General features: G+C 35.8%; 1 protein-coding gene across 2 annotated transcripts in view; it reads left to right on the forward strand.

The window, feature by feature from the left end:
• The window catches only part of Dync2li1 (dynein cytoplasmic 2 light intermediate chain 1), a 28,831-nt gene continuing 15,726 nt past the window's right edge, over positions 1 to 13,105 (forward strand). For both annotated transcript variants that reach the window (XM_027934504.2, XM_071601234.1), the window contains exons 1-5: positions 1 to 103; positions 1,916 to 2,033; positions 6,086 to 6,120; positions 8,964 to 9,033; positions 11,622 to 11,710. In XM_027934504.2, coding sequence (XP_027790305.1) covers positions 96 to 103; positions 1,916 to 2,033; positions 6,086 to 6,120; positions 8,964 to 9,033; positions 11,622 to 11,710 — 320 coding nt within the window. In that variant the 5' untranslated portion in view covers positions 1 to 95. The remainder of the gene's footprint in view (positions 104 to 1,915; positions 2,034 to 6,085; positions 6,121 to 8,963; positions 9,034 to 11,621; positions 11,711 to 13,105) is intronic.

Raw genomic sequence — 13,105 nt, forward strand, 5'->3', positions numbered from 1 at the left:
AGCCTGCACACCCCGACTTGTCGCGAAGCCGGCCACCAGCCGAGTTGTAGGTTGGGCCCCAGGAGGAGCGCGCGACTTTTGGCTGCCCAACCACGATGCCCAGGTATTCCCGTAACCCTGCCTGCGCCCGGCCTGCGATCCCCTCGAGAACCTCTCCTCTTCCCAGCCCAATCTGGAAGGGCCGGGGAGGGAGAGCCCACCTGGACCTGCTGGTTGGGGATTGTGGGTCTGTCCTGTTTGCCACCTGGATCTGATGGTTAGGGGCCCGTAGGAACTATCCTCGAGCAGACGATTATGCCGCAAACGGGTAGAATAGAGATGTTGAGTGATCAACTCCATCCGTTTGCTGATTCAATTAGTGTCTCGTGGGCCAGGTGCTGTTCCAGGTACCGGGTGGGCAGCGGTGAACCAGACCGCCAAGGCTCCTCGCCAGCCCCCTCCCCCTTCTGGTGCCAGGGTTCCCAACCACAGAGCCAATGGGAGACTTGCAAGGCACTGAGGAAAGTGTAACATCACTTTGGGGTTGGAGGTGGGGGAAAGGTGTGAAACGTTGATGGCCTGTAAAATGCATTTGAGCCCTTTGTGTCCATTTAATCCACCGATATTCAAGACCTAAATCTCTCTGAACAATTTACAAGGACCTCCGGACAGAGATCACCCTGAATAAATCTTTTTCATACTTTTTGGATCAGCGGTGGGATCTCTGTTGAGTTTATGAATTTAGGGTGAAAAAAAAAAAGGTCAGTGTTCTATCACTGGTCACAGTTATAAAGCTATGATTACAGCTATAAGTTTCTACAGGTGACCATTTCTCTCTCTGCTGGGCACCTGGAAAACAGATAATCATGATTTGGAAGAATGGTGTGGGACTGGGGAGCAGACAGGCCGAGACCCACTTCCTGGAGGCTTCATCTGTATATGAATTTTAGAGTAAACATGTAGGGACTCCTGTTTTTGACTTTTTGTATTCTTGTTTTGGCTCCTTCTTTATTCCTGGTTCTAGGTTAGTAATTATTAAAAGCTCTCAAAAAAATTAAATTTTTTTATAGACCATACTCTAAATGAAATGAATGACCACATTGTAACAATCGTGACAACCCTATAATAGTTGGCTATTTTTTTTTTTTTTTTTACATTTTAGAAATGAAGAAACATACTTGAGCTTAAGGAAGCTTGCATATATTAGGTGCTTAATAAATATTTGTTTAATTAATAAAGAAATAAAGGATGTAGAGACTAGGTAATTTGCCCAAATTCACATACAGAGAAAGCTGCAGATTCAGGAGCCATCAGGTCTTATCTGTGTTTTTTAGTTCAATATAGTTCTGCATTTTCACTTGGACTTAAAAAGAAAAAAAAAAGATACAATCCTATTTAGAGTTTTATATAAAGAGGAATGAAAAAAATGGTTTTCAAAATGTTTACAATTTTAGGTGAATTTTTCCCTTCCATCTTTATACTTTCACATTTTAAAAAAGAAATTTGGGGTCAAAAACATAATTACAAATACAAAAAGAAATGTTTCAGGGAGCAAAGATTATTAAGCACACTGATTTTGCGTGCTTCCCATATTCCTAGATGACTTACGTGTTTTGTAATTCCCAAGTTGTATCTTTCCAAAAGTCCTCATACCTTTATGTGTGTCTGAGAAACTTACACATGACAGCCTTTTACCTTGCTGGGAAGCTCTAAAGTAAGAAAACTTCAAAGCCTGGTGATAAAGGTTCTGCCTATCAATTTCAGTATTAGTTCAAAGGAAAAAAAAATTACAAATCTGACTAATCCTCAGATATTTTACCAACTTATTCTCTCCAGAAAAAAAGTTTTTTTCTTTTATAAATCTTACTGAAATAAAATTTCCCTGAGTGGAATAAATAATTAAAATGATCTGTTTGTTTCTCTGCTTCTCATCTAGTGAGACTCTCTGGGAAATTGCAAAAGCTGAAGTAGAAAAAAGAGGAAGTAATGGAAGTGAAGGCGATGGAGTTGAAATTGGAGAAAAATCTGTTTTCTTCATTGGCAGTAAAAATGGGGTAATGCTTTAAATCTTTTTCCAGTCCTTGAGATGATTTAACCACTAGTGCCAAAATTTATCTTAATTCTTTAATAGAAATGAATATAGTTTCACTGAGTAGCACGCCTGTAATCTCAGCAACTCAGGAGACCGAGGCAGGAGGATCACAAGTTTGAGGCCAGCCTCAGCAATTTATTGAGACCCTGTCTCACAATAAAAAATAAAAAAAAGGTCTGGGGATGTGACTCAGTGGTTAAGGCCCATGGGTCAATCCCTTGTAACAAAAAAGGGGGGAAAAAAAGTATAGATTTTTCACCTCCCTAACCAGATGACAAACGTGGTTTAGAAAGCACTTATTACTAGAAAGCACTTATTATTAATCTAGGAAAAGTTATAATAGTAAATAAAACTTTAGAAAGAGATTTTGAACTATTTTTTTTTTTTTATAATTTAAAAATGTTCAGATCTTCTATCTCAATTGAGTATAAAGGCCAGGATTCATTTAAATATCTAAGCATATAAATCAATAAGTCATTATTTTCATAATATTCATATTTGGATTCAGTTACAGCTTTTAGAAATCACTTTTCAGGAATAATTTAATTGTAGCAATGATGTTTATCAAAGATATTTTTTGAAAATGTGGGGCAAATAAGGCAGTAATTCTGTTGGACCACTGATTTGTGGGCGAGACTCCCTCCCACTCTCTGTCAAATTTCTTAGCCAAGTATATGGAAACATTTGGAAGTAACCACACAGAGCGGGAAGAGATGCATCATGTTCTCACACCGCTTTGTTTGACATACAGAATTCCCACCTGGGAGGCAGAATGGCTGGTGACACTGTCCAAAATGGGTCAAGGCTTGCCAGACCCAAGATGCTAAAATTCAAGTAGCATCATAGCTGGTGTCTTTTTGGAGTTCACCTTACTGTTCAGTTCCTGTGCTTCATGCTTTCAACTTAAGGGCATTGACAAATAGGAAGCTTTTAGAAACTGAACTCTGCAAGGCTCTATGTTCGGTACCTCTCTCATTTCCATCTGTATCTCAGAAGGCCCTCCTTGCACAACCAGACACCCCTCATGTGGGGATATTATCTACACAGATTATATCTGTTGGGGGAAATACTTATATAACCATAAAAGGTATTAGTGCTGGATGCAATGGTGCAAACTTATAATGCCAGCTACTCAGGAAGGTGGGCAACTTTAGTGAGACTCTGTCTTAAAATAAAAAGGGCTACAGATGTGGCTCAGTGGTAGAATGCTTACCTAACATGTGTGAGGCCCTGAGTTGAATCTCTAGTACTGAAAAAGAAAAGATAATGTTGCCAGTGATGAAAGAAAATAATATGAACTGAAAAAAGTACGTAAATTTTTTATATGATGATCTCAACTATATGAATATGCAAAGATAGAAATTAGAAATATGGATAGTAAAATTTTAATTGTATTTTTATTTTGGTTTTTTTAATTTGTACTTTCCAAAATTTTCATATTTGGCTCACTTTTTTATCAGAACTTAATTCTTTAACATAAAATTATCATAGGGATCATTTGTTTTTAACTTTTAATCCAATGTAGTATATGAGCCACATCTCTAATATATGAGCATTTCATTTCATGAACCTACAATTGATAATATATAACATCATAGAGTGATTTTCATAATGAATATAATAGTTTAACAACTTCCTACATTTTATCCTGCTCCCATATAGGTATGTGCATACATTAATTTACATAAGGGTAACATAACCAGTACTAGTCTTATGCTTACAAATAAATTTTTATTACAAAGAAAAATGTCTGCATAAAGAAGCTACTTCTCTATCCTTGAAGATGGTATTACTCTAGGATACAAATGCTCACACACAAAATGACCCTTTTCTTGGCCTCTACTAATCACTCTCTGTAATAGTTCTCAACTTCTTTGTGTTGTTTGTGAAATCACACTCCTTTTTTTTTTAATGTGCAGTTTGTATAATAGCTATGAACAAAGAAACATGATTTAAAAATTTTTTAATTGTTAATAGATCTTATTTATTTATATGTGGTGCTGAGAATCAAACCCAGTGCCTTACACTTGCCAGGCAAGTGTGCTATCGCTGAGCCCCAGCCCCAGCCCCTGAAACCACATTTCTTTTGATTATTAGAAATACGTGGCATATACAACTGTTTTGTTTCTTTTCGTTAATGTAAATTAAAACTGTTTTGTTTTTGAAGATGTGGGAACTCCCTTGAGATATCTTTAAAAAGTACCTGATTCTGTGTTTTATGCAGAGTATTAATTTATTTTGAAAGATTAAAAAAAAAGTAAGAAATTAATGCTTCTATTGTTTGGCCAATAGTGGTCTCCCATTACCAAAGAAGGCAACAGCCCCGCTGCCTCCCATCGCTCCTTCCAATCTTGTATGCATCCATTCAGTAGGGCACTCAGTGAACACCTTTTATGTGCTAGGTATCTTGCTTGGCACTGTGGATACAGGAATGAATGAAAGATATTTTCTTTCTTTTTTATTAATATTTATTTTTATAGTTGTAGGTGGACACAATACCTTTATTTCATTTTTATGTGGTGCTGAGGATCGAAACCAGTGCCTCACACATGCTAGGCGAGCGCTCTACCACTGAGCCACAACCCCAGACCAAAGTACATTTCCTACTGTGAAGGAACTTGGGTACTAAATACTTGCATAGCAATGACAATACCAGGAGACAAATGCTATGGTGAAAAACAGGAAGTACATTACATTTTAGGTAATGTAGTCTTCAATTATTTAAAATTTTTAAAATAAACTACATATGATACATGTTCAGTATAGGAAAATTAGGAAATTCTGATTTTCTTTAAAAAATAAATTACCTGCAAATTCATCAGCTAGGAACAATCATTATTAACACAGTTATGTCCCTCTAAATTTATTTATGTGTGTTTATTTCTCTCAATATGTGTGTGTATATCTCTTCCCACATATTGGGAAAAGATTTTTAACTGAAAACAGGGTCATGTTGATTTATTATGCGTGCCTTACCATGTAAGTATATTTCTACATTGTCATTGCTAATAGCTGCATATTTTCCCAGTATGTGAATTACCATAGTCAATTTAGGCAGTCCCCTATTTTGGGACATCTAAGTTGTCCTAGCTTTATAGTTGAGTATAATACCAGTCAATAAATACCTTTTTATATATATATACATATGTATGTATATATATATATATATATACACACACATATATATGTATATATATATATATATATATATATATATATATATATATATATAGTGGGTTTTTGGCAATCCATGGTATTCCAAACTATTTTCCTTGGCGCCCAGGGTTTCCTCCAGCAGAGCTTTCCCTGCTGTTCCTTTTTTGTCTGTTTTCTTATGAAGGATCATTTGTTTAAAAAAAAAAAAATTCTTAGCACACACACACACACACAACACACACACACACATTCAAACCACTGAGCTGGTCTCTGGATAAGATTAAGGTTAAGTTTCATGGTTAGTGGCAAAGATTGGCCGGCACTTATATTTCCTGACTCCTAAAAAGAATTTAAAATAAGTACATCCTTTAGAATTAAAACAAACAAAGTGTTCTAACCCAGTGTCTGAATTGCCTACTTAGAACATATTTGCAACATGTCCTTTATTTGTATGTTATCTTTTTTTTAATTTCCACTTCAACAATTGGAATGAAAACATTTTAGAAGACACTAATCATCAGCTTAACCAGTAATTAGCATTGTTGAGTAGAGAGAAAATTTAAGACAGCTGCCAAGTTGACCACTAAAGTGAGGTATGATTTGCTAATATTTGTCATCTGTGGGGCTTTGTAATTTTAATAATAGCAGTGTAGTTACACTGTGATGGAAAGTTGACAGTTAACTTTTTCTACTTATCAAACTATAGAACAATTCTGAAAGTTTCTAGTTTCCAGGTAATTTATCATTCAAATGATTTTTTTTTTTAAAAAAAGCTATTTTGAGCTGCAATTATGAATACTAATAAAATTTTACATACGGATGACATTAATACAGTATTCTTTCTCTTTGAATTTCCAGGGGAAGACTACTATTATTCTAAGGTGTCTTGACAGGTAAGTGTTATGTTAACCTTTAGACTACATTTATGCTTATTCTAGTTGTACAAGGCAAGTTCAGTTCTAACTTTACACAGAAGGAGAATGATTTTGAAACCCAAACAAAATATTTTTTTTTGGGGGGGTGGGTACCAGAGATTAAACTCAAGGGCACTCAACCGCTAAACCACCGCAGCCCTGTTTTGTATTTTATTTAGAGACAGGGTTCACTGAGTTGCTTAGTTGCTGTTGCTGAGGCTGGCTTTGAACTTGCGATCCTCCTGTCTCAGCTTCCTGAGCTGCTGGGATTACAGGCTTGTGCCACCACGCCAGTGCAAAATATTTAATTATTAATGCGTTCTCCGTATAACTTATAAGAGCCCCTTTAGGGATAAAAATGATGACAAGCCAAAAAATATACTATTGATACTAAATTTTCCTATTTGAGGGAGAAATATTATCATAATTACCCAGCCTACAATAGTACCTACATTCTTTTTGGCTATGCTGCTTTGGTATTGAAGTTATTTTTACTGTACTTAATATATGATTATTTGAACAATAATTGTAATCTCTGAGTTTCTCAGGGATACTTTTTATTAGTTTTATTGATTCTTTTTAGTTATACATGAAAATAGAATCCTTTTTTCCTTTTTTTTGTTGTTCTAATTAGTTGTACATGACAGCAGAATGCATTTTGACACATTGCACACAAATGAGCACAACTTCTCATTCCAATTGTCATAGTTATAAAAGCATGGAATATATCTTGTTCTAATTCAGTCCTCAGTACTTCTCGTCCCTTTCCCTTCCTTCCATCTCCTGTTTGCTTCCCTCTATTGATCTTTCTGCCATTTACCAAGAGTTATTTTTTAAATTAATTTCTTATGGATGTTTATGATGGTGAAATTCACTGTGGTATCTTCATATATATACATAGGAATGTTATGTCAGTTTCATTCCACTGTCTTTCCTTATCTCATCTCTCCTCCTTTCCCTTCATTCCCCTTTGTCTACTCCATAAATGGGGGTGGGTGGTAAAAAAGAAGCTCAGGGATAAATTTTGAAACACAATTTTGGTTCTTAAACTATACATTTTTCCAATTGTTTTATACCCTTCCTAACCTCTTATACTGTAGAAGCATGTCATCAGATTGAGATTGGGGATTCAGAGTGGTAGAATTGAAGGAAATTGATAAGGAGAAATCTCCCTATCGATTTTAGAAGATATTTTTCTATTCCTTTCAATCTAATGTATGTTTTTTTCTAACTCTCAAAAAAACATCAAAAGAGATAGGATTTGGTCTTTAGGATCAAGAAACATCATGTGTTTGAAAAATATTATAAATACAAATAGTAGAATCCTGTCTTCAGATAAATCCTTTCACCAGCAAAATTGTTTCTTAGAAGAAGCTGTTCAGACTCATACCTATGTCATCATACAAGGTCTAGGAATCATGATTCTTCTTAGGTCACATTCCTAGATGTTTTTCATAGTAAATAAATCATCTGATACACATTAGTGAAATATTATAAACTACTACATTGAATTGAAAAACATTAATTTCAATTCCTTGATAGAAAAAGGACAATTTTCCAGCTGGGCACTGTGGCTCATACCTATAGTCCCAGTGGCTCAGGAGGCTGAGGCAGGAGGATCAAGAGTTCAAAGCCAGCCTCAGCAACTTATCAAGGCACTTAGCAACTAAGTGAGACCCTGTCTCTAAATAAAATATAAAAAGGGCTGGGGATGTGGCCCAGTGGTTAAACACCCCTGGGTTCAATCCTCAGTACCAAAAAAAGAAAAAAGACAATTTTCCAAATTGTAGGTTGAATATCAGATGTTATAACTTTTGTCTTAAAAGCAGCATTTTTGCTTCATGAAAGGAGATTTCTGCCAGGAAATATAACTAAATATAAAGATATACATGGGTAAAATTAAAATATTTAGTAAATATACAAATCACAAATTTAAAAATTGGATGTTTTTGTTGTTGTTCTCTAAACTAAAAATATATTTTTTATCAATATTGTTCAACCTTGAAAAGGAAAGAAATCCTGCCACATGCTACAACATGGATGAACCTTAAGAACATTTTGCTAAGTGAAATAAGCTAGTCACCTAAAGACAAAAACTATCTGATTTCACTTACATGTGATATCTAGAGTAGTCAAACTCATAGAAACAGAAAATAGAATGGTGGTTACCAGGGACTCAGGGAGTGAAAATGAGAATTGTTGATTTCTGGGTGTGCAGTTTCAGGTTTGCAAGAGGAGAAGTTCTGGAGATTGGTTGCACAACAATATGAATATAATTTATATTATTGACTCTTCACTTAAAAATGGTAAAGATGATTAATTTTATTTTATGCATTTTAACTCTAATAAAAACTAACTAAATAAAATAATACTATAAAATGGTTTATCAGGCAATATAAACTATAATATAGATAGTTTATCAAATAATATTTTCCAAATCATTTGTTAATATTCATTAAATTGATAGTGACTAGATCCTTTGTTCCCTACACCAAAGCAGTGCTTCCTACATGGCCTAGACATGAAGAGCTTGTGCCCCAACATGACCTTTGACACTGTCAGCCCCATTGCCTACTCTGCTTATCTCAACAGGGGCTGCCACAACATTCAGATGTTATTTTTCACTTCTGCAGCTGCCACTTAAATCCACTAAGATGATTTTTGAAAGGCTTCTTTATTTCTTATATAAAAATTATTAATTTCTACTTCAATGGTGTTATTCGAGGTAACTATTTATGAAGTTTTTAGGAGGAACCATAAGATGATAGCATAAGAAACTAATGCCGTCCATTATGGTAATACCATCTGCCTTCATTATGTAGGGATGAGCCAGCAAAACCAACCTTAGCTTTGGAATATACGTATGGAAGAAGAGCAAAAGGACATAACACAGTGAGTATTTTTTTAAGTGACATCACTGTGCCAATTGGTGGGGAGGAAGTAATGATGCCAACTTGGTTTTATCTTTTCTATCTACAATAAGTAAACATTCCTATTTGTATGTGTCCTGGCTATGTACTGTTAAACTTCAAATGTACTTCAGCTGCTATGAAGCTGGTCCAAACTGAAAATATTTTAGTCTTCTCATTTGTTATGTGTTAAAATGCTAAAATAAAATTTCTTTGCAACTTGATTGTACAGTTCTTTGGCCTACTTGTATTAATGTGTCAATGTGACTTTTTCTTTCTTTGCCTCTCTTTTTTTTTTCTCTCTCTACATATGGGGAATTGAACCCAGGGGTGCTTTACCACTGAGCTACTTTCTGGCCCTTTCTTTTTTTACTCTGAGACAGAGTCTCAAATTACTGATTCTGGCTTCTAACCTTTGATCCTCCTACCTCAGCCTCCTGGGGAGCTGGGATTACAAATGTGCTCCTCCATGCCTGGCAAGTTTTTCTGTTTTTCAAATGAGAATAATATTGTGAGTATAAAAATATGTTAAATGATGGGTATGACCCGTGAATTGTTCATGAAATATACTCTTCAAAAATATAAATTATTAGCATTCAAAAACAAATACAGGGTGAGGAATGTAGTTCAATGATAGAAAACTTACCTGGTATGCTGGGTTCAATCCCCAGCACCACCACCAAAAAAAAAAAAAAAAAAAAAAAAAAAAACTTGGCAGAACTATAGGTACTATATAATACCTAATTGATTGTATTGCTATTTTTCACTTCTTTTAAGTGTCTCTTCAGAGGAATGTTACAAACTTATTCAGGATAGAGGGAGAGCTTATTATAATGTGTTTTGGGGGGAAATTCCTAAGTAGAATCTCTTTTGGAGTTCTCTCATGAAAAGGGGTCACGTCTTAAATAAAGTTAGGTCTATGGAAGAAAAATCTAGAGCAGGGTCCCACTATTCCCTTAACAAAACTGGATCTAGTCCAAATATTTGCTCATTAGACAAAGCACAAAGAATCAGAACTGTCTGCTATTGCTTCCTGGATCCACCAACAAAAGTTGACTATTAAAACTGAAATTAAAAAGAAAAGGGAAAGTAATCTATTGAGATGCAGGAAGACTTGGTTTTTGTGATTCATATGAATTCTAACATGAATGATAAGCCTAGAAATATAATCATCCTTTTCATTGGAAACATTGAAACCACTTTCATAAGCTTAACTTTTGAGAAGAGTTCTAAAAACTCCCTTTATCAAAATTGTGCATCAAAGGAGATTTTCCAATGATAAATGATTTTCTCCACAAACTTTAATGATTCAAATATCAACACAGTAAGACAACTTTAGAGATTATGAATTGAAAATTTATCAAAATGCAAAATAATATATATTCATCTAAAACTTGCTTTATTGACCATCTACTCTTCATGGTAGCAGATACATAAAAACCCATAGGATTCTTTTTCACTTTTTTCCCCCCTCTAAACCTTGTACCATAGTGTGGGACATTTCTGTTTTTATTATGAAAACTTCATGTCTTTCTCAGATTTAATATTCCTCAAGAATTCTAAACAAATGCTCTTTGCCCCTTAAACAGTTTTGATGGCCTGAAGACTCCTCAACTTCAAGGCAGAAACGGAGATGCCATTAGCTAGCAATTTAGGAAGGTGCTTATATGGTGGAAAGTCTTATTTTCAAATTACTTGGTTGCCCAGCCCTGTCAATCCCCTGCTAGTTTAAGAGTCCTATGAAAAGCAGAAAAGCTAAACCCTCATCTGGTCCCGCCATCTGTAATTGCTGTCATCAGTGGCACTTGTCAGATTCCCCTTAGAAATCAGGTCTAGCCTCTGCTGATGCTTTTGCTCAGGTCATCTTCATCTGCAGGCAAGACAGCCATGTGTCTGTCCCTTTTCCTCAAGTCTTATCTGTATGTGTAATTCATTTTGTGAGATTCTGTCTTCCTAATGAGGATATTTCCTATTCAGCTATTTTATTTCTATCTGGAATACCAAATATATTCAACTGGTTAATTTTATTTAAAATTTAAGTGTATATTACATGTGATATTTGCAAGATTAGAGCACCAAGTATGTCTTCTATTAGGGTATTACCAGAATTGGCATTTATGTACACATAGACAACTTGTTCTTAATGTTTCATCTTTCTTCTTTGAATTTTTTTTTTTTTGTACTAGGGATTGAACTCAGGGGCACTTGACCACTGAGCCACATCCCCAGCCCTATTTTGTATTTTATTTAGAGACAGGGTCTCACTGAGTGGCTTAGTGCCTTGCTGTTGCTGAGGCTGGCTTTGAACTTGTAATCCTCCTGCCTCAGCCTCCCGAGCCACTGGAATTACAGGTGTGTGCCACTGCACCCAGCTCCTCTTTGTTCTTTGGATAGAAGCTTTGGTGCATTTTGAGGGATGGGATAGAGAAAGGAGAGTTTCCATTGCCAAGAAAGGATTGATTGAGGACTGCAATATTTTGTATCTGTAATTAATACAGGTAGGTGCTAATGAAGTATAAGAAGCACTTAATATTCAAAAAATAAAAAACTTTATTCAAAAATTTTTTTCAGCCAAAAGATATTGCTCACTTTTGGGAACTAGGTGGAGGAACTTCTTTATTGGACTTAATCAGCATACCAATCACAAGTGACACCTTACGGTAAGCAAGCCAGCTCCAAGAAGTGTTGTGAGCACACAGGAATGGCCACAACATGAATGTGAGTAGGCTTTTGTGAGTCATGATTTTGAGGGACACTTTTGTTTTGCTGAAGGTTTGTGCCTACTTCGTTTTTATGAACTTGAGCTATAATGCTTCCAAAAGAGGTTTTGAAAGAAACAAGGCCCTGGCCTGCGCTGGAGTGAGATGGCTGGCATCCTCACTGGTGCTGTATTTTGCAAGCCTGCTACCAACAACAACAAAAATATGTCAAACAATACTTGGACAATGAGTTCATTTGCAAAAATAAGTTTGAAAAGCTTAATTCTTTTCATTATTCATCTCAAAGTGAGTTAATTCAGCTCTGAGCTTTTTCTTCCGCTGGTAGTATAAATGTATCCTGAATGTAATGCAGACTAACATTGTTGAGCTTCATCTAAAGGAAGACTGTTGCAGGAGAAAGTCTCTCAGCTTGCTGACCTTAAAGAACTAGAATCTAGGGGAAAACCTCAAAACTCTTGGTGGTGTTTTCCTGACAATGACTCCCACATGTTGGCCAAATCAGATGTGGAAAATTGTGACATTGTTCACAATGTTCCTGGGAACTGATCTTAGCCAAGAGAAACACATTTTTTAAAAATCTGAAATATCTTATTCTTGTCAGAGATTAACACAAACCATTACTGCTGCCTGGACCAGATACAAAGGGCTTGGAAAGTATTTGTTCCATTTCAGGCATTAAGAGCCTTAGAGTATGGAATTATTTTTTATTAACAGGACAATTGTTTTTCCAGAGCAGGCTGGATACAGATAATGTTGACTTTATTTGCCCAGAGATTTTTTTCTTTTGGTGAAATATAATTTACTTTCTGTTGCTTATTACAAAGGTAATGTATACACATATAGAAAACTTAAGAGAAATAGTGAAAGATACAAAGTAAGAAAACCCAGAATTGCATAGAAAATAACCACTGTTAACATGGTGAGCTATGTCTTCCAGACTTTTCAGTGTTTGTAAATTTATATGCGATCCTGAGAATAGAACCCAGTGACTCACACATGCTAGGAAAGCACTCTGCCACCGTGCCACAGCCCCAGCTCCTAACTACATTGTTTTTCATTTGCCTTTCTTTCACAGAGTTAGGCAGAGCTTCCAGGGAATTAGAAGAGTTCCTGGTGGCTAAGAAGATGTGGTGAGGGTAGGAAGGGGCTGAACCAACCCAAGCTGCCATTTTGCCTGGCAGAGGTTGAAAGGATGGAAACACAAAGGCCTGCTCTTCCCTGTGTTGTCACTTGGCTTGGTTCTGACCCCAACTTGTTAAATCACCTCCTCTTCTCTAGACCCGAGACCCTTTCCTGATGGGCTTGTGGAAATTCTGGGTTCTACAGGAAATGAAG

Source organism: Marmota flaviventris, chromosome 14 (genome assembly GCF_047511675.1).
Source record: "Marmota flaviventris isolate mMarFla1 chromosome 14, mMarFla1.hap1, whole genome shotgun sequence".
NCBI classification, from domain to species: domain Eukaryota; kingdom Metazoa; phylum Chordata; class Mammalia; order Rodentia; family Sciuridae; genus Marmota; species Marmota flaviventris.